Genomic DNA, 20,630 nt, shown 5'->3' with positions numbered 1-20,630 from the left:
GCTTGTCTTTCCATTATCCAAACAAAACATGCTATCATAATTTCATATATTCTCAATGTTTCGAATCGGAAGGGGATAGAAAGAACAAATTCAGGGAAATAAAAGGCTGACAATGTCGCTCATCCCAGGAAAGTGAAGGTGTACCCATTGTGCACAATGCAATACTTCCTACAAGCAATGCAATTTGATAAGCAACAAAAAAATCTAGCTTATCCAAGATTGGAGCGTAATCCACGGTGATCACGATTTCTCCCAGAAATAAAGGGAATTAAAGCTGTACTTTTGATTTTTTTTAAAAAAGAAGCTTTTCCATGCACAAACGTGATGCGACTCGAACAAATGGTTGCAAACACTATTATGCATCCATCAACTGAAGCTCGAAGTTTTGGCCTTCAGTGTGCCACCAGACTTGTCCAATCTCAGACATGTGTAACGAGTGACTAGCCATTTTCTACTCAAAGCAGGCTTCACACATATGGCGTTCAACCCCAGTTCGTTCGAAGCATATTATTCAGGACATAAGAAAAAAATTCTACTACCTCCACTCACGGCAATGGCCACACTTCCAGCCGTTCTCCCAAGATGACAACTCAACCCAGGGCGAACAATGGCTGTGTATCCACATACCACATTCCTGGCAAGAAAGATCAGGATATGGTTCGGCATGAGAACAAATCTTACAAGGAAGTGTTTCTACGGATAAGGTCGGTTCTTCCTGATCCTGATCATAAGATATTTCGAGCAATCCATTTTCTGAAAGGAAAGACCTATCCCAATTTTCTGTAGCTTTTTCCAGGGATTCATTGGCATTTGTGTGACCAACGTCATCAGATGCAAGCAACTCATTGAAAGAGAAGTAGGTCTGAGGTTCGAAGTCCATATCGTCACATCCAAGGGAATCGTAGTCCAAAGTTATACCATCATCGAAGTTATCATTAGAAACAATCCATTCAACTTGAGGGGGTGATGATTCCTGCATATAGCTCTTACCATTTGCTTCCAACTTTTCGGATGCTTCAAACTGAAAGGAACTGGTAGAGGAGTTACAGTCCAAGTTGTTTTCTTGCATTATTCGTCTCCTGAAGGGTAGTTTTTCTGTAGAGTTTGCGACATTTGATTTGACCTGAAACAGATCTCCAGGGCAAGGATAATCTACTTGATTTTCTTGTCTGACAAGTCTTCTGACTGGTAGTTTCCGAGTCCCAGGCACAGATACAGAGGCATTACTCCATCTGTATTCCACTTCTGCCTTGTCCTCAGTTAATTGCTCAACATCAGAAAGAGAAAATAGAAGAGGATCATCAGCTGTTGAGTGGCTAATTTCAGCCTTAGTGGGTAATGTAGAATAAGCCGGCAGATCTTCCTCGTACTGCTCGCCTATCACACCAAAGTCGGATTCCATCTCCGAAATCTCCTCCTTTGAAGGCTGTTTTTGCTCTATTTTGTCTACCAAAGCCTTCTTTTTTTCAGCATCCATGTATGGACACACGGGAGATCTTATCCTCCGACACTTGCAGCATTTGAATCCAATCAAGGAAAAAATCTTAGACTCCTGCAGTTCTAAGGCATCAGCATGAAACCAACCTGCAATAGGCACAAAGAGAAAAATTAATCACTCTTGCACAGATGCTAATAAAAAAACAGTTCAAACTACAAGCATAAGATCAAATTTAAGAAGTGGTCCTGCAAAAACACATACATTCACATGTTTCACAGCGAATGTACATTAGGTCACTGTTGCATGGCTGATTGCAAAGCCGGCAGGAAGGTTGTATCAAATCCAGATGTGGATTGCCTCTCAAAAGAATGTTTTTCAACCTGAAATCGATGCTTGCAGTTTCACAATTCTTCTTCCCCCATATCAAACCCCAGTTTTTAATTTTACTGTTCTTGGCATGTGAAGAGCGATTGACAGATTTAACCTCAGAAGAATGCTCCACAGTTCTCACAGGTGCTGATGATCCTTTATATCCTGCTAACTTTCCACCTTTTTTGGCAGTACCAGCTTTTCTAATGTCTTGTCCATGAAGGAGCAAAGGACTTGTAGGCGACCCATTGCTAGTTTCAACTTGTGAGCGCACCTGAGTCTCACAGCATCGCTTGCATGTGATACAAAACTGAACCTCCTCGTTCACATTAACTGTTGAACTGGAAGCACATTGATCGTGACAAAAACCTGGTCAGAGAAACCTTGATAAGTTAAATTATTCATTAATACAAGCCATAGATTTAGACATGTTGAAAATGAAATGCAAATACTACCGCCGGTTACACATAAGAACCGGATCATGGTATAACTACGATGTGAAAGGTGATAAAAAAACCCACCGCCCATTTCATCGACAACCATTAATTTCCATTAGACTAATTTGAGTCAAGTCTTTGGTGTCCAATATTGTACAGATAGATATATGGGTTGGTAGTGGTGAATATGCAAATTGACAATTAAACCATATCTTCTCGATTTTCCAAATACTTCTTAAAAGTAAGATTCAATCTCCCCACATTTGTTGTCTCATGGTTTGTACCAAGTTGGGGTCCATGTCAGTCCATAAGGAATGCACCAAAGCATAAGGCCAATGAAACTCAAAACATGTTGCAGTTAAAATAAATAAATAAATTTCAACCTGTGTGCCTCAACACAAACTAAAACACAGCCTCTTTGATAATGTGTGCCCCTTAACAATAGAACCCACCCGCACTTTTAAGTCTCTGTGTAGAGACAGCAAATCCAAAATAAAATGCAAGAAAGCAACATTTCATGTTCGCTTATAGAATAACGACCACCTGTTTTATTGTCATTTAAAAGCTAGTAATGTATATTCTTATAATGATGATGATGATTATGATGTGAAAAAATTCCTTTTGAATACTTGAGTATAGAATATCCTTTAGGAGCTTCACTTCAATGAACTGCGTGCCTCACCTACCATTTTACATCAAGACTACTATTACTAGGCACATCTGTTCGCAACACTTCAAATAGTTATACGCCCGCACCCCTATCCAGGGTTATTAAAAGCTCGTAACACATGAGCATAAGCCTCAAGGCCGAATTAGGCTCAGTCTATGTGCTTAACGCAAGCTCGGGAGTAGCTTTTTAATGAAGAGTGTGCCTTAACCATAAAGCCCCAACCTTGTCGCTTTTGAGAGCTCTAACGACCTTTTAGACACACATTAAATGTTGGGATAGGAAAAAGCAAGTAAATAAGCATCAGTTTCGCGTATAGGCTAATGAAGACTGAGTACTTATTTTACTGTTATTGTTATTTAATAGTTTGTAATTAACAATTATACATTAGATTATAGCCGATGAAACTATTTTCAAATGTTTTGATTAACTGATCTCTTTTGGGACACTTTCTTTCATCAAAGTATGTGGCTACGTAGCACCTCGGGCATAGACTTTACCATACCAATAAGCCTTAAGAGTGTCATGTACTGATGTACTTTTAATGACTAAGCCTCGATAACTCAGCGATTTTTCCTTTCTTAAATAGGAAAGACCATGATTTAATTTGAACACATGATTATTTACAAACCAGCAAAACATGCTGCGCTACAAAGATTTACTTCAATGTTCTATCCATAAATGATGTTTGATAAAAAAATTGCATGGAAGGTAAACTTGCACAACTAAAATGTTCTTTAAGAAATTAATTGGAAGCGACAAAATATCAGGGGAAATTAGCAAGTCAAAACCACCACCACCAACCCCATCCCAGCATAGTTTGTCGATAGCAATTTGCACCTGTCTCACATGAATGACAAATTTGTTCAGGCTCAAAATATAACACCTTTTGTGGTGAAAGTGAGAACTCGGTTGAGTTCACTAAAAAGAACACAAGTATTTTATAAAAAATTTGACAACATAAATAGCCCCCAATACATTTCATCAATAACACATTGTCGTATTACCAAAGAGAGTTTACTTCGAAATATGAAAAGCTAAAAAAGAAATGGTGAACCTGTGAGATAATTTAGTACACTGTACACTAAATCATATAATGAAGATCCGTAATTATTAGAAAGACTCCATACGTTCTAACCTCTGAAACTACACCAATGTTCCTTCTTGTTTGACAATAATTTTTGGTAAAATAATGAAACATGTACATTTCAACATATAAGGAGTTGAGCTAAAAAAATAAAGCAAAACAAGAATATGGTTCTTTATCACAATACCTTGGCATGCATTGCATTGGACAGCATTCCTGACATCAAAACATCAAAAATATTAATAAATGGGAAAAAGTTGAGTGAACTCAAAGAGATGATTGGAAAATGTGTAATGTAAAATACCTATACAAGAGGTCTAGATTGCAAGAACAACAATAATCTTTTTCCATGTTATCTCGCTTCAGAGAGAGATATGCAAATATATTTTTATGGAGAGCCTTCAACTGCTTCCTCTGAAGTTTGGATAACTCATCCACAGGCTTCTCTTTCTGTGTTCTTTCTTCATATTCTTTGATAAGATATAACGGAATTCGTGTCTCTGAAAACCAATATCTTTCCTTACCATCATTTGTCGTTCGCTCGATTTCTGTAATGTTCTTCATGACACGAGATGGAAGGTGCTTCTGATTACCAAAAGCAACACAGTATCTAATTTCATGCGCTACAATTTTCTTATCACTAACGGAAGCATTTCTGAAAGCAGAAGCTTCTGTCTCAGGTCCTTTTCCGTCATAGGCAACCTGTTCTGGACGAACAAGATCATTCCACCTCACATGAAAATCCATGCATCTGACCTGATGCAAATCCATGTGTACAAATTAGAAGAATACCCTCAAAAAAAACTGATTGCTACTTGATTTTTTTTGTAAAAAATACCATGGTACAGGCATATAGCATCATATATCTCTATTATTATGATCAATAAATAACAAGCACCTGATGTGCAAGCTGTGCTGTGCTTCTGCTCATTTCAACCGCTGACCGCCAAACAAGCTGCTGGGTTCTTTTAGGAGTTTCTTGCCCTTCTAGATAATAAATTCCAGGTATTTTCTTTGAACAACCTGCTATGTTTACTTGTCAGAAAAATACATCTGAATTTCCGCAAAATTATAACCACAAAAAAAGAGTATCGCAATTGATCAATAGACAAAGAAGTTAATAAGCTTTCAGCTTCACTGAAGAACAAGATAAGGTGTGTGTGAGTCCCTCTCACCTTTCCGAGCTGCTTTTCTAATCACTGAACGTGGAAGAAACCCTCTCTGGAGTACAAGCTTCGACAATGAACCACCTCGCCACCAGGTGAAGTCAGATGGCTCATCCTGAGAATCATCAACTGCAACATCGACCACAGTAGAGGGTTTCCGACCACGCCTACCTGGTCTGCGCTTCTGAGTTGATCCAGTAACAATCACTGCCACTTGAGAAGTGGAAGGTTGGCTCGAAATACCATCAAAGAGCCTTATCCAATCTTCTGAAAGTGCAATTTTACGTATATTTTCCTCAAGCTGCAAATACAAACCACATTCATATAACGCCGTGCATACATAATATCACAACTCGCAAGCACAAAGAATTCCAAATAACACAAATAATCTAAATTGGCACAGTGGCACAAGTTAGAGATTTAACCATAAGCCGCACACCAGATTAAGTACATGTATCACACTATCCTGCATTCTTGTAGTGTAAATGCAACAGTGCGTTCATAATGAAAAGTGAGAAAATGCATGCCTGGTAATACAAAATAAATTGTGGATAGGTAGAAGAGAGAGCCATCCACCACAAAAAACACCAAAACACTGATGAACTATATTAGCTATATAAACAACCACTTAGAGTTAAAATCAACTGCCTCTAGATAACCAGACAACCAACAGTAACTAGAAGACTTACTTCAAGTAAAATGATCTTTATTGCATTGCAAGTGGAAGCCCGTTCAACTTGTTTCCGCCATCGCATTCTAAAAGCATCATTAAGGAAGGGACCAACTAAAAGACCTCTTAAGCTCTCCTCCATAAACAATATATATGTTGCTATACCAGGAAGCCTCCCATCCCCGTTGTTCATAGGACGAACACCAGAAAACACCTTGATAGACCCTTTGATGGAATTTGAAACGGCTGCATTTAACAAGCATCCTCTCTTGCTTGAAACTGGAGCCTTACAAGAAAAGCACCAGCTGCACCTTTCTCTTGGGATTTCAACAAGCTTTTTCTCGGTGTTTGGCCAGAAGAATCGCGTAGCTGCCAAGGAGAATGCTTTCAGCTGAAGCGAAACACTGTCAGTCAAACCCTTTCGACGGTTATTTAAGTGGCGAGACTCGGGAACTTGATTTTCCTCGGAGGAAAGAATGGCCAAATTGGCAGCTGCAGAAGCAGCAAAATCTCCATGTAAATAATAATTTATATAATCAGCTGGGTTGAATGAAGATCCCGCGTATAAGCAACCACCATGTCTTCCATACATGTTTCCATCAACATTGTTATCAAGTTCCCGGAAAGTACGAGACATTCCAATCAAAGAATTACCAATCACAGAACCATTATTATTTTTTGTTGCGAGTGTAAAAGTTTCTGTCACACTTGAAGTGCTTTGTTGACTAAACTCACAAGGATCAGCAGGCTGGACGGTTAAACCACTGAACAAAGTCGGGTCAATTGTCTGTGGCTGGTCATACTTAGGCATGTACAAAAAATTATCACATAAAACAGGTTTTTTAACGCAAATCATATGATCTGAGTTAGCCATATCTGCTGAACTAATACCAGTAACGCAGCTTCCAACATTATCAACCACATTCATGTCCTGGACTGACTTATACAACAAATTAAGGGACTGAGCAGTACATTCACCACTACTTTCCCCATTTGCTAACCGCAAGCCAGTTTCAGAAACCTCATAATGTGGTAAAATGATTCCTGGCAGTTCCCAACAATGCATTATCTCCCTGCGTATTTCTGAATACAAATTGACATGTTCTGCTTTTGAATAAAGTGCATGGAGGACTTTAGGAATGTCATGTCTATTGTAGTATCTAAGGCAGGTCCAAGAGTTAATTGAGGCGTTCAATCTGCAAAATTAAAGGCAACAAAGAAACAGCAAGAAGTTCAGAAACATCTAACTTACACAATGACATCAGGAAAAACAACTCAATGTTAAGCAGGAGAGAATGAAGGCCAACTGGCAGGTACATCTTAGTCAAGGAAAGAACTAATATTATATTATAATATAAAGGTGAAAAGAAATTAGAAACATACACGAGCAAATGATCGCATGTAGCAACAAAAACTTGTTTGTATGGATCGATACCACAAATATTTCCTCCTCTCAAATCCACTCCGCGTGAAAGTTTAGGTTCAGTTGAGTTTATTTTACACTCAGGACAGTACCAGGAGCCCTCTGCTATATGCATCTTGTTCAGTCCTAAGCATCTTGAGTGGAAAGATGATGGGCAGCCATCACAGCAGAGCAGAAATCCATCCATTCCACAAAGACGGCATTCATCACCATTACCATCCTTGTCAGTAAAACTTCCCACTGGTTCACCTACTTCAGATCCCATTGAATGGCTGATAAAAGACTGTATCTCGTGATGTTCTGTAATGCCTTGTGATACTTGTCCGTCGTTGCAGGTAGAGGTTTTAGAGTATCTAGGATGCACTCTTCTAGGAACGCCAGTAGAAGCAAATACCGCACTTCTATCCACGTCTATTCCAACTTCAGCTTCCTCACGCGCATCCATTTCAGATCTTAGCTCTTCAGAATCCAAAACACTGTCACATAATATCTGCAAAACTATTAACTTCCTTCCAGCTGACAATGTGTAATAATCTCTCTCCAGTGAATGGGTATGAAAATCTTTCCAGTCAGGTCCATTTGTATAACCCATCACCAACAGATAATGGACCAAATATACAGGCCAAGTCAACGCATCAAGCAAGCTCCAGTCCAGGCACCTAAATGCAGAAGGATGATAAATTTTTAAATTACTACAAACAAAAATTGAAGCTAAAAATTGGCGGATGCTGAAAGATAAGCACGGATGACCATTTACAGTTAACGATTGTCAATTAAGAAAAAACGGGTTGTCTCGCCTAAATTGTCTTTCATTACAGACTTGTTTTCATGATAACACAGACCAGAACAAACTCGAAGATTTGATATTTAACAAAACAGGAGAACAACAATCACAGGCAAAGTGGGATGACTTGCCTCACCGACTGTCTAAGGGTATCGTATACAAAGCCATGAAAAATTTAGTAGCGTCAAAGATTTTCCATGATTCCATATTACTACTCAAAAAGAGATAAACTCGTACAGAACATTTTTTATAAGTACCTGAGACATTTTTGCGCAAGCTCAGAACCCTCTGATGAGAGCCTCTCGAAATGGCGCCTCAGGACATGCATTAGAGCAACATGAACAGAATCCAACAATGTATTTGTAACAGAACAATTAAGTGCCCCCACAAATTCGTCTAATCCAAAGGGGTAAAGAAACAGTTGCACACTAAAGGAACGAAGTAAAGCGTACACAGAGAGAAGTTGTGAAACATACTCCTCTGGAACACCAATGTGCCCAGAGGAAGCAGGCAATTCAGGTGGTGGAACAAATGGCACTTCCATGTCTAGAATAGAATCCTGATCTCGTGCATTCTCACAAGAATCACTCGACGAATCTGCATCGGCGTCAACGTCGGCGTCAGGGAGAACCTCTTCTACTTCATAATTACCAGCTTCGTCATTTCTGGATTCAGCTGGCAACAATAAATCAACCTGAACAGCACATTCTGTCACCATACTTTCAACTTTCAAAGACTTTGGATAGACTTCTTTACTTAGCAAACTGTCCAACTTCTCTTTCCTCTCGGGCCATTTACCAATCAAATCACCATCGTCAACCAAACAAGACCTAAGTTCACCACTATTCAAATCCTCACAATCCCCATCCTCGTAGCTTATCCTATACAGACCTGAAGCATACGACACAATTTTCCCCAAAAACAACCCACTGCCCTGAAACTCTTTCAGAACATATCTACCAACAAATTTTAGTGACCTAGTCTGCAACACCTTCTTGCCCTCACAATCCACGGTCACATCCTGTACATCAATTATCTTCCTTTTTCTTCCCCTTCGCTTTGGAGGCGGAGGCGCAACCAACTCAGATTCCATTCCAATCACCGATGGTAATTCAATACCAAAAAACCCCTAAATATTCTCCGAAATTGCCGGATTTGCTTCCTGCAATTACATCATCATCAGTAAACAGTAGCCGCTCTCAGCAAACCTATCAGATTCCATCGACACACGCTACACAAAATTGTGCAGCAAAATCTAACAACAGGCAAACCAAATGCCCAATTATAGAACCTTTTAAGATCCGTGAACAAAAAGGCTGCAAATTAAGATCAGAACGTAAATTGAATAAGAATTGAAAAAATAACAAAAAAAGTAACCATTCAGTTAATCGATTTATTCCGATACATATGAAAAACAAAAAATGTACAACTGAATGTTCTCTGCAAGATACGACCAAAAAAAGGACAACAGATACGCAATTAGTTTACGGTACCTTTTCCTCCTCAAGCTAATGGAAAACCGCCATTGAAGAAGAAAACGAAGAGAAAAATGAAAATCTAGTGGGTGAGGGACGCGTTGATGTGGATGGGGTACAATGGTAAAGGAGCCCTAACCATAAGGGGCTTCGTCACTCTTCTGTACTTCGTGTCAAACCGGATTGGACCATCATTATACTTGACTCGTTTTGACCAATAATATTCGACCCAGCTTCAGAAAGTCGGGGCGGCCCATCCCCGTAAATTTAGTTTTGGCTTAAATTAAATGTTTGCTCAATTGCGTTTGGTGGCAGAGAGTGGGAATCAATTTTCAATTAGTTCAATGATTTTATATTTTAAAAAAAAAAGTATTATTATTTTTAAAATTTAACATTTATATATTACTCGAAATAAAATCGTCCTCTCAACTTTACGGAATACTTTCAAGTTTCCACGGCATAAATAAATATTAGCCCCAAAGAATCGGAATAAAATGTCAATCAGTTATTACTATAAAAATACAAATTATCATAAAAAATTATTAAACTTAATAATACTTTCAATAAAAAATTAATCTCCTTAAATTTGCACAAAATTTTTGTGAGACAGTTTTACGAATCAATTTTATGAGACGGACATCTTATTTGAGTCACTCATGAAAAATATTATTTTTTATGTCAAAAATATTACTTATTATTTTAAATATAGACAGAGATTATCCGTCTCACGGATAAAGATTTATAAGACCGTCTTACAAAAAACATACTAAAATTTTTTAGTCTACTTAAAACTACATTTAACTTCCATGTATTTATATATAAATTGTATATCAATTATACTGTAGAATTAAAATCTTATTCCAAAAATAAAAAATTGAAATTTTATGGTATATAATTAAAATGATGATATATAAATTTTCAATAATTGTTTGATAATGTTTCTTGTCACGAATATAGTGAAAGGCTGAAAGCTGTGAATTTTATGTTTGTAGAAAATTAAATATACAGCAGGTTTTCTATTCTAATTGCAAATTGAACCAAGGAAATGGGTTGCTGGTTTATTCGTGGGTCGACTCGATTGGGTGGGATCCGGAACTATCCAACCCGATTTCCGTTTTATCGTTGTAAATTAGTATATTTATTTAAACAACAAAGTTAACCCCAAGCGTTGTTTGCAGGAATTGGCGCGAATGGGTTTTAATGATTTTCGCGCCTCGTTTTTTTAAAATAAATTGATTTAAAAATGTATAATAATCGATATTTCTGAGAAGAATTTATATTATTATAAATTATTTTGTATATATTTTTCAGATGAGCAAATTTCGAGCTAGTTTTGTAGTCACCATGCGTGTGTATGTGTGACAATGTAAAATAGATGTTGTAAAAGACGAGTTATGTGTTTGAAATATATTTTATTCAATTTTTATGTTTTAAATTTGCATTTAAAATTTTGAATTATAGGGATGAAACAAAGAGGTGGTGATATATTATATTTTTTTGGTCGATTACAAAAGTTTAGAAGCGAAGTTAATCAAAGTAATTTGTTTTTATATGTGTATGTCTCACGTGAGACAGTTGTTGGATTTATATTCTTGAGACATATCAACTAGACCCATATTTGAGTAAAAAATTATTATTTGTACATAGAAAGTAATATGTTTCATGAATCGGGTCGAGTAGAAGATTCGTACCACGAAATTGACACGTTAGATGATCTCATAATAGTTTTTGTGTTTTTACATTGGATATTAATTAATTTGGGGTTATCAAAATATCTTATATATATGTGAATGTTATGTTGAACATAGGATCTCCGTCGATCCAGATCTCGACGTCGACACTTATACTTTTAATGGTGATGAAATAGAGGTCTAATGTATCGATGGATCATTTGATCCAATAAATTAAGATCATTATATATATAGTTTTGATATGTTGTACATTTGCCGACACACATAATAGGTAAGTAAATGTACATTGTAGGTTTCCAACGTCTGTTTTCCATGATCTTCACGAATCTTTATCTGTGAGACGGATCAACCCTATCGATATTCACAATAAAAAGTAATATTTTTAGCATAAAAAGTAATATTTTTTAATGGATGACCTAAATAAGATATTTGTCTCACAAAATATGACTCGTGGGATCGTCTCACAGAAATTTTTGCCTAAACATAAAATATGATTGTTTCAAATAAACTTATTAATTGCGCAGATATGATCGTCTTTAGAAATTAATTATCTGAACTCCGGACGAAAAATAGGTGTTTATATTATTATCTAATGATAATTAAGTCTTAATTAAAGGTCTATTGTTTTATTCTCATCGCCTATTAAAAGAATTATTGCGATAAAATTCACTTTTAGGAAGCCCATAATAAAGTACTACTGGACCTCATTTAAAACTATACTACGTTTGGACCATAAGCCCGAAATATCATTTAAGAACAAAAATGGCTAGGGGCAATAGTGTGCCATTGGATAGCGTTATTTACGCTTCATATTCTACTGTCCACGTTTCACTCATATTTTACAAGTTGACAAGATTACCCCTCGATTATTTCTTTAATTTATTAGACTACTAATTATCTGAATAGATCGATTAATAATTTCAATAAAAAATACTAATCAAGTATCTCTGTTAAAATTAAAATTTACAGTATCCATTTAAAATTAATGTTGATATTTAACTAAAATTAAATAATAATAATCGATATAGTTTTGTTCTTAAAATAGTTTTGATTTTAATTTATATAATCTTATATTTATTTGCATCTCAAATTTTAAAAAATTATGTATTATTCAGATGATAAAAACCAAAATGATATTAAAAATAAACAAAAGAGAACTACAAAAAAAAAAAAAAAAAAAATTGCAAATAAGTCGAATAATATTAATCACGAAAGCCACATTACATGAAAAATTTGAAGATCCAATTTTATTTAAATAATAAACAACCAATAAATAGTTTTATTTTTGCTATCATGATTTTATTTTTCTTTTTTAAAAAAAAATTGGATGAATCTAAAAAAATTGTTTAAAATAAGTTTATTGTTGAAATAAAATATTGAATCTCTCACTTCAATATTTGAAATCCAAATATTTCGATTAATTTTAATGTTTAATACAAACAAGATGAATTTCATATGATATTATTTATTATTAGATAAATTTGAAATTAATTCATTTTAAGAAATATACTATATAAATATGTGATAGTGACTTTAAGTTTATGATCTTATTATCTAATAATAAAAATAAATTTGAAATTCATCGATCTAAATACAATTTAATTATCGACAGAAACACCTAAATCAAATTCACATAAACAAGTCAAATGAATATGAAATATTTGGACCTAAATTCACGATATCGAATTAACGATCCATCACTCACCAAATAATACAAAAGATATATGTTTACTTCCTTTGAATTTCTTTGACCGAAGAATAAAAGTTTGAAATGAACCGGACAATCATCAATACACGATAATGTCAAGTTTTTTGGGTCACTTCGCCTCTTGGCCGGACATAACTTCAATTATTTTTATTATCCCATTTCGGTGCCGGAAAACGATTACGGTGGCCGGAACTCTCTGACACTTTTTGGTAGGCTGCTTTCATTTGGATAAAAAGGCAAATCACGATAGTTGTTGTAACGGTTGAGGCTTATCGTCATCGCCACAGCATTAGTTAATTTGGTGGAACAAATCTCGTGTGTCCACAAAATCTAATGTAGAGTAATTCTATGGTGACATATTCTCATATTGACTCGACTCATATTTAATATAAGAATTAAAATTTTAACATAAAAATAATATTTTTTATGAGTTAAATTTATCTCACAAAATTAACCTATGAAACATAAAAATAATTATTTTCCATGAGTTGAATTTATCTCACAAAATTAACCCGCGAGACTATCTCACGAAAGTTTTTGTGTCTAATGTAATATATTTGTTTTCAGATGGAGCGATTTACGAAATTAGAATTTCAAGCATAACATGAATGTCGAGATTTGCATAACTAAAAATTCAACCTCAATCTATTCAAAATTTAGAATTCTAAACATAACCGAAGGCTCGTGCAATTTAGGATCACTACAACTAATCTCCAATTCACATGAAAATATTTAGGCAAAAACTTGTGTGAGACGATCTCACGGGTCGTATTCGTGAGACACATCTCTTATTTGGATCATCCATGAAAAAATACTATTTTTTATGCTAAGAGTATTACTTTTTATTGTAAATATGAGTAAGGTTGACCAGTCTCACAGATTAAGATACGTGAGACCGTCTCACATGAGACTCACTCAACTATTTATTGCTCAACTGTTCAGCAATATGTGTTGCATGAACACATAAAATGGTCTATCAGCCCTAAGCGTCACGATGTATTCGGATTGAGTTATTTGATATCATGGATTCGAGATTTCAAATATGTTATAGTTGTTCGACTAAGTTTATAAGAATATTTCAAGCTGATTCTCATTTCATTTTAGTTATAATCATAGCGATATGATATTTAGAATATTCGACAAATTTCAATCGCAAGATAACATGTTAAAATGTACAACATTGGACGGTTGATGAAGCGAGATCTATGTTAATCCTTTTTTTATATAACAATAATAATATTAATAATAAGAAAAAGGTATGTAGTATGTAATAAATATATAGTCTTACTATAAATAAAGACCAAAAGTTACATAAAATCAAAATCATATTTTCAAACCAATCCTCTGATATATTATTAAGTTGTTGTTGTTATTATTATTATTATTATTATTATTTTAGTGCTAGAAACACACACAATACGCATATTTAGTATGTAATAAATATATAATTTAACCATAGAATCAAAATCATGTTTACACCCAATCCTCTGATTAAATTTGTCATATTATTTAATTTGAAATTAGAAAAGCTACTATATCATATCTTAAATATAAAAATATATTTTACGCATTACACCAATCAGATTATTTACTCGATACTTAATGCAAATATGCATACATAAATGTTGAATATATAATTTACTGACCTATATTTACTAATTTATTGAGAAAATACATTACAGATCGAAAAATCAATTTGATATTCTGTGTGTTTTATGTATTTTCCCAGAATACCTTATAAAATTAAATAATTTTCATATTTTGTGTTGTTTTATTTAATTTTCTAAAATACACATTTCATCTAATTGATTATATAACAAATTGATTTTAAAGTAATTATTTGTATTGAATTATTTTCCAAAGTATCCCATCCCACATTATTTTGTTTTTCTAATAATGAAGTAAAATCAAACCAACATGATTATATATTTTTAAAAAAATTATATATGAAAATAGATTATTTATTAAAATTATATACTAATATATAAAATATTGACTTTTTTAAAATTACAAAAATTCGATATTGTGATGGAAAAGGTGCTATTAATTTTATTTTAAAATACCATAAATGTAATATTAATTTTTCTAAATACCAATAAACGTCATATTAATTGAATATCTATAACTAAATTTGTAGCACCTTAGTAGAAATTTTCCTCGAAAAAGATACCGGCAACAGTAGAAGTCAAAACTTGACCAAATATTGATTATACAATCTCCCTTAATTTCTTTTCCCCATTGATTATCGGTCTCCTATCTTTTCTTCCTTGTTCACAATCACAATGCCACTGTACTTCGATCTCTCTCCCTCGTTCACATCAAATGAGACGAGATAAGAAGCACTGATTGGCCCGAACTGATTCTAGAAACAGCAGAAAAATGGGGTGTAAAAGGAAGGAGCTTGCAATTTATTGAGCAGTTTTTCTGCTCAATCTTTGCGGGAACTCGAGTTCTAAATAACGGGTTCCAAACAGGGATAAAAAGCTAGCGGATCTGTTGGTTGATTCAGAGAATACTTCCAAGTGGACTGTTTTTCAGTTTACGCTGTTTCTTGATAAAGCTATAGAGGAAAATGGCTGAAGTTTCTGCGCAGACGTTCATACCCGAGTCATTTCCCGGGTACACAGCAGATGTATCGGGGCAGATTGGTCTCCTATGGGAGTTAATAAAGGCGCCATTGATCGTTCCACTGTTGAGAATCTGCGTGTTCATTTGCTTGGCAATGTCGATTATGGTGTTCATGGAAAGGCTTTACATGGGAGTCGTTATCATTCTGGTGAAGCTCTTCTGGAAAAAGCCTGAGAAAAGGTACAAATGGGAGCCGATGAAGGACGATTTGGAGATGGGAAACGGTGCTTTTCCAATGGTTCTCGTTCAGATCCCTATGTTCAATGAAAAGGAGGTTTGTATTTTCATTGTTTTTGCTCTGTTTTTCTGTTTTCGCTCTCTGGCTCCATTTGTATTGATGATTGGAAAAAAATGGTTGATTTCTGTTCGTATTTTGTGGGTTTTGGCAGGTTTACAAGATCTCCATCGGTGCAGCTTGTAATCTTTCATGGCCGTCTGATAGGCTGGTGATACAAGTGCTGGATGATTCTACTGATCTTGTCGTTAAGGTACATTTGGTGCTATCAGAGTTTCTTGAAATTAGATTAAGAATCCACACTGTTTTAATTTCTCAAAAGAACACATTTTTTTTGAAAAAAAAAATTATTCAAGGGTGAATGTACTTTGTCTTGTAATATGCAATTAGCACTAGTCAAGATTGTTTTTTGCCTCAAGTTTAATTTCCATATTTTTTCCCAGTCATTAGTGTATAATTTCATCCCTTTTACATATAATAATGACCCATGTTCACTACTCACCAGAACTGCCATAAATAGTGGAAGTTCTTTTCATTATTTTCTCACTTTCAATTCAGTATATTTATTATAGCAGCAATGAGAATCAAAGGATGGCCAACTGGGATTTTATGACCATAATCCCCATTTAAATATTACTATATTTTTTTATATCTGAAAAGTTGGTTCATACACTTCCTTTCCTTTATTTTAAACCGTTTTGGTCTATTTTATTTATGTAAAAAAACGTTCATTTACTTATTAAATATTGCCCTTTTTTTCTTTTTTGTTTTCTAAATCACAAAATAATAAATTGTCAAATCGGTAATAAAAAAATAAGAAGTGAATGAATTGGTTGGGATTGATTTGGTCACTAAATACGTGCGTTAACGTTGTAGGACGTGGTCGAAAAGGAGTGTTTAAGGTGGGCAAGTAAGGGCATTAACGTAGTCTACCAAATTCGAGAAACTAGGGGTGGCTACAAAGCTGGTGCGCTGAAGGAGGGTTTGAAACACGATTATGTCAAGGCATGCGACTATGTCGTCATCTTCGATGCCGATTTCCGACCCGAACCGGACTTTCTCCGTAGAGCCGTTCCGTTTTTGATCCACAACTCGGATGTCGCCCTAGTGCAATCCCGTTGGAGGTTCGGTAAGTCTCCAAATATTGACTTTAACTATAATTAACGAGGGAGTATATTTCGATATATCAGTTATTTTTTTTCTTCGAAGAAATTAGAGATTGAAAACAATATAATAAAGCAAATCATACAACAATTGGAATGCTATATTTAAATAACTCTTGATTTCATCGTGAATAATTATTATTCCCCATTTCTATAATTAGAGATTTTTTTTAAAAAAAATGGCTTTTAATATCTACTCATCAATGAATATTGATGCTTTAAGGGTTTGTGCATATATATATGATTAATTAAAAAGACTGAATGAATTCTGTACCCGGAAAATAATTGATGGAATCATCATAATTATTGGCAATTTAACGTCGTTTGGCTCTTAAGAGTGTTTGGTACCGACAACTTCGATAGATTTAACATTCGAGGAAATAAATTATATTTTTTAAAGTGGTAATAATTTACAGGTTGTTCTTTCGCGACCTACTTTAAATTGTTAAGTCACGTGGCATCTGAAATATATGAATTGGACCACCTTAATTATGCCCCCCTTTTTCCTAACGTACATCAAATATTGTTAAATTCAGGCTACCAATGTTACCCTAAAACATATGTTGTCTTTAAAAATTAAGTTCACGTGAACTTCCTTTATTCTTTTTAAATTAGTGCATGTGAACTCCCATTGTGATAGGAATATGATTCTTGTTTTTGGGTACTAAAAATTTTGGTAATTTTCCAACTTTTAAAGAAATATAGCGACCGTTATAATCGAGCGTTTGGCATCCTATCGACATTTCAGGTGCTAAATGATAAACTCAAAAATTTTAAAATTGTACGTAGTTCAATCGTCATGTTCCGATTATTTTCTTAAGCAAGCGTGATTTTTGATGACAAATAAAATAAATGTTTTGATACATATGATGATTGTTCAGTGAATTCGGATGAATGCTTGCTGACAAGAATGCAAGAAATGTCACTAGACTACCATTTCAAAGTTGAACAAGAAGTTGGATCGTCCACTCATGCCTTCTTTGGCTTTAACGGTAAATCAACAATAGCTAAATGATACGATCAATGTGACTGATGGAATTCTGTGCCAATCGACGCTTGTCGTGTGACAAATTATTGCTGAAATCTTTGAAAATTTATATATAAAGCAAGCAGAGACACATTCGAGGATCATGGAGTACCGGAGTAAATTAAGTAAACACGACCACATGAGACGGGCAGCAATTCCCTAGTGTAGTCTATCGTCTAGCGAAAATGATTAAACCCGAGTTGATTGATGAATCTTATGCGTGCTACCATTGTAATTGGTCGAAGATTTTAACTTTGCTCTGTCTTGGAACATTAGCCATGCATGCAGTATAATTCACTTAGTAGCATGATCTCCAGGAACTGGTGGGATATGGAGAATCTCAGCCATCAACGAGGCCGGAGGGTGGAACGACAGAACCACTGTAGAGGACATGGATCTCGCTATTCGAGCTGGTCTCAAGGGTTGGAAATTTGTATACTTAGGTGACCTCCAGGTACATTTATATATATATTATTTAGTCAATTGTCAGCAGATGAATTAGATTAAGAAATCTGTTTTTTGACAGGTGAAGAGTGAACTTCCTAGTACTTTTAAAGCCTTCCGATTCCAGCAACACCGGTGGTCTTGCGGACCTGCCAATTTATTCAGGAAAATGTTCCTAGATATCGTTCGAAACAAGGTTTTTTTTAGGAAGAATATTAACTTTACTTTACAGTTTAAAGTTCATGTTACTGTACTACAACTTTGCTGAATCTTTACAATTTTCGTGTGCAGAAAGTATCACTGTACAAGAAGTTCTATGTGATATACAGCTTCTTCTTCGTCCGAAAGATCATAGCCCATATGTTCACTTTCTTCTTTTACTGCGTCGTCCTGCCATTTTCGATACTGGTCCCGGAAGTTGATGTCCCCAAATGGGGAGCCATTTACATTCCTTGCATCATCACTGCTCTTAATTCAGTCGGGACTCCAAGGTATGTACATATACGACACAATGATACAAATCTTTCGATATTTTTGTCAAGTCTTGTTCTAAGAAGTTTTGATGCAATGCAACCTCGTGTCGATTTTAAATTTTCAGGTCATTCCATCTACTGTTCTACTGGGTTCTATTCGAGAACGTGATGTCGTTCCACCGCACAAAGGCTACGTTCATCGGTTTGCTCGAGGCGAAGAGGGTTAATGAATGGGTGGTGACTGAAAAACTTGGAGATGCTCTTAAGAACAAAACCAACACCAAGAATGTTTCCCCAAAGAAGCAACTATTCAAGTTTCTCGGAGACAGGTAATATATCCAACCGATGACTTGTAATTAATTATTCATACCTATTTTGTACCATAAATGTCAAGTTACTTGGTTTATCCAGAATACAAGTGCACGAGCTCGGGTTCGCCGTGTTTCTTTTCATCTGCGGGTGTTACGACTTCCTCTATGGAAAGAACTGCTATTTCATATACCTATTCCTTCAAGTCATCACCTTCACCATCGCCGGATTCGGCTATATCGGCACCATAGTCCCGAGTTAATTCGTCCTCTCTTAGTTTGAGTGAACATCGATCCCCATTAGATATTGATCCATTAAAAAATTTATATACTGAAAAGGGAACTTGAGTTCAATTGATCTGAAAACCTCTTGCTTACCGGCAGCAAAATGGGCAAAAAGCATCGATGTATCAAGAAAGAGTTGGACACCATGCAAAAGTGTCATATTATGTACTTACAGAGTTAGGAAAAATAATATAATTTATTTATAGGGGCTTGTAGTTTGTGTGACATTGTATATTATTATCATATATTAATATAATATACATTTAATTTAAGCATTTTTTTATGAAAATTATAGCGTGATATAAAATATATTATTTATTATAAAGAAACGTTTTAAGTTTTAGTTATGTAATTTGTCAATGATTGGTTTTTATCGAATAACTTGGAAATTATTTTTTTAGTTATATTTTTCTTCAGAAGCCACTAAATCATCAAATATTGTTTATTTGATATTGATGATTTCTTATGTTATCATATAAAGATAATAAACTTATATTAATATTGTTTATGAATCGAGTTGCGTTAGATATATGTCTTGCATAATTTACTCGTGAGACGTTTTCAGAAAAATTTTGTGTACCGCAAAACTTACGAAATACTACTTCAATTAATTTTGATTAGAGTTATCCTTGTGGTGGGTCTAATCTTATGATTATTTTAATCTATTTTATTTTTTCTATCTTGTCGCAATCACTTTGGAGACAATGACTTTAGATCTTCTTCGACCAATCTTTTCGACCGGGAAATTAGCATTTATACAGAAGAAACAAAAGCCATTTGGTATAAATATATACAAATATTAATAAGTTGTCGCGATATCAAAAAAATTGATCAAAGAATTCGGTCATGTCCATTTGTCACCATCTTTACATTAAACTCGATGTTGAATAAAAAAATGAAATATTTACCTAATTTGCATGAAAAACTAACGGCTTTGAGTTTTAAGTAAATATTATTAATATATCTTCTAAGTAATCAGCTTCTCGATATAAAATTTATATTTATGATATGTGTGGATAAAAATATGCAAATTGTCCACAAGTTGAGAAATTAATGGAGGAGAGAAAAAGCAGAGAGCTGTGCGCAATTATTGACAAAAACTTGTGTGAGACGGTTTCACGGGTCGTAATTGTGTGACAGATATCTTATTTA

At 34.7% G+C, this 20,630-nt stretch overlaps 2 protein-coding genes across 3 annotated transcripts; one reads left to right on the top strand and one right to left on the bottom strand.

The window, feature by feature from the left end:
- Nucleotides 1–303: 303 nt before the first annotated feature.
- LOC140842399 (DDT domain-containing protein PTM-like) lies at nucleotides 304–9,694 on the bottom strand. 2 transcript variants are annotated; one of them, XM_073210262.1, is made up of 10 exons: nucleotides 9,535–9,694; nucleotides 8,299–9,357; nucleotides 7,218–7,916; nucleotides 5,854–7,030; nucleotides 5,174–5,465; nucleotides 4,897–5,021; nucleotides 4,303–4,754; nucleotides 4,186–4,214; nucleotides 1,700–2,176; nucleotides 304–1,584 (listed from the first exon to the last, which is right to left on the bottom strand). In XM_073210262.1, the coding sequence occupies exons 2-10, from the start codon at nucleotides 9,132–9,134 to the stop codon at nucleotides 536–538; spliced, it is 5,136 nt and encodes a 1,711-aa protein (XP_073066363.1). In that variant the 5' UTR covers nucleotides 9,135–9,357; nucleotides 9,535–9,694; the 3' UTR covers nucleotides 304–535. The 2 variants fall into 2 exon arrangements, with proteins under 2 accessions (XP_073066363.1, XP_073066364.1); XM_073210263.1 differs by having other exon boundaries at nucleotides 8,299–9,203.
- Nucleotides 9,695–15,150: 5,456 nt separating this feature from the next.
- LOC140842398 (glucomannan 4-beta-mannosyltransferase 2-like) lies at nucleotides 15,151–19,740 on the top strand. The gene is made up of 9 exons (XM_073210260.1): nucleotides 15,151–15,817; nucleotides 15,933–16,031; nucleotides 16,655–16,907; nucleotides 17,823–17,933; nucleotides 18,286–18,422; nucleotides 18,495–18,608; nucleotides 18,704–18,903; nucleotides 19,011–19,214; nucleotides 19,297–19,740. The coding sequence occupies exons 1-9, from the start codon at nucleotides 15,488–15,490 to the stop codon at nucleotides 19,454–19,456; spliced, it is 1,608 nt and encodes a 535-aa protein (XP_073066361.1). The 5' UTR covers nucleotides 15,151–15,487; the 3' UTR covers nucleotides 19,457–19,740.
- Nucleotides 19,741–20,630: the final 890 nt, after the last annotated feature.

This window comes from Primulina eburnea, chromosome 10 (genome assembly GCF_022965805.1).
Source record: "Primulina eburnea isolate SZY01 chromosome 10, ASM2296580v1, whole genome shotgun sequence".
Classification (NCBI taxonomy): domain Eukaryota; kingdom Viridiplantae; phylum Streptophyta; class Magnoliopsida; order Lamiales; family Gesneriaceae; genus Primulina; species Primulina eburnea.
The sequence above is the reverse complement of the archived record's forward strand: the minus strand, read 5'-3'. Positions and strand labels throughout refer to the sequence as shown.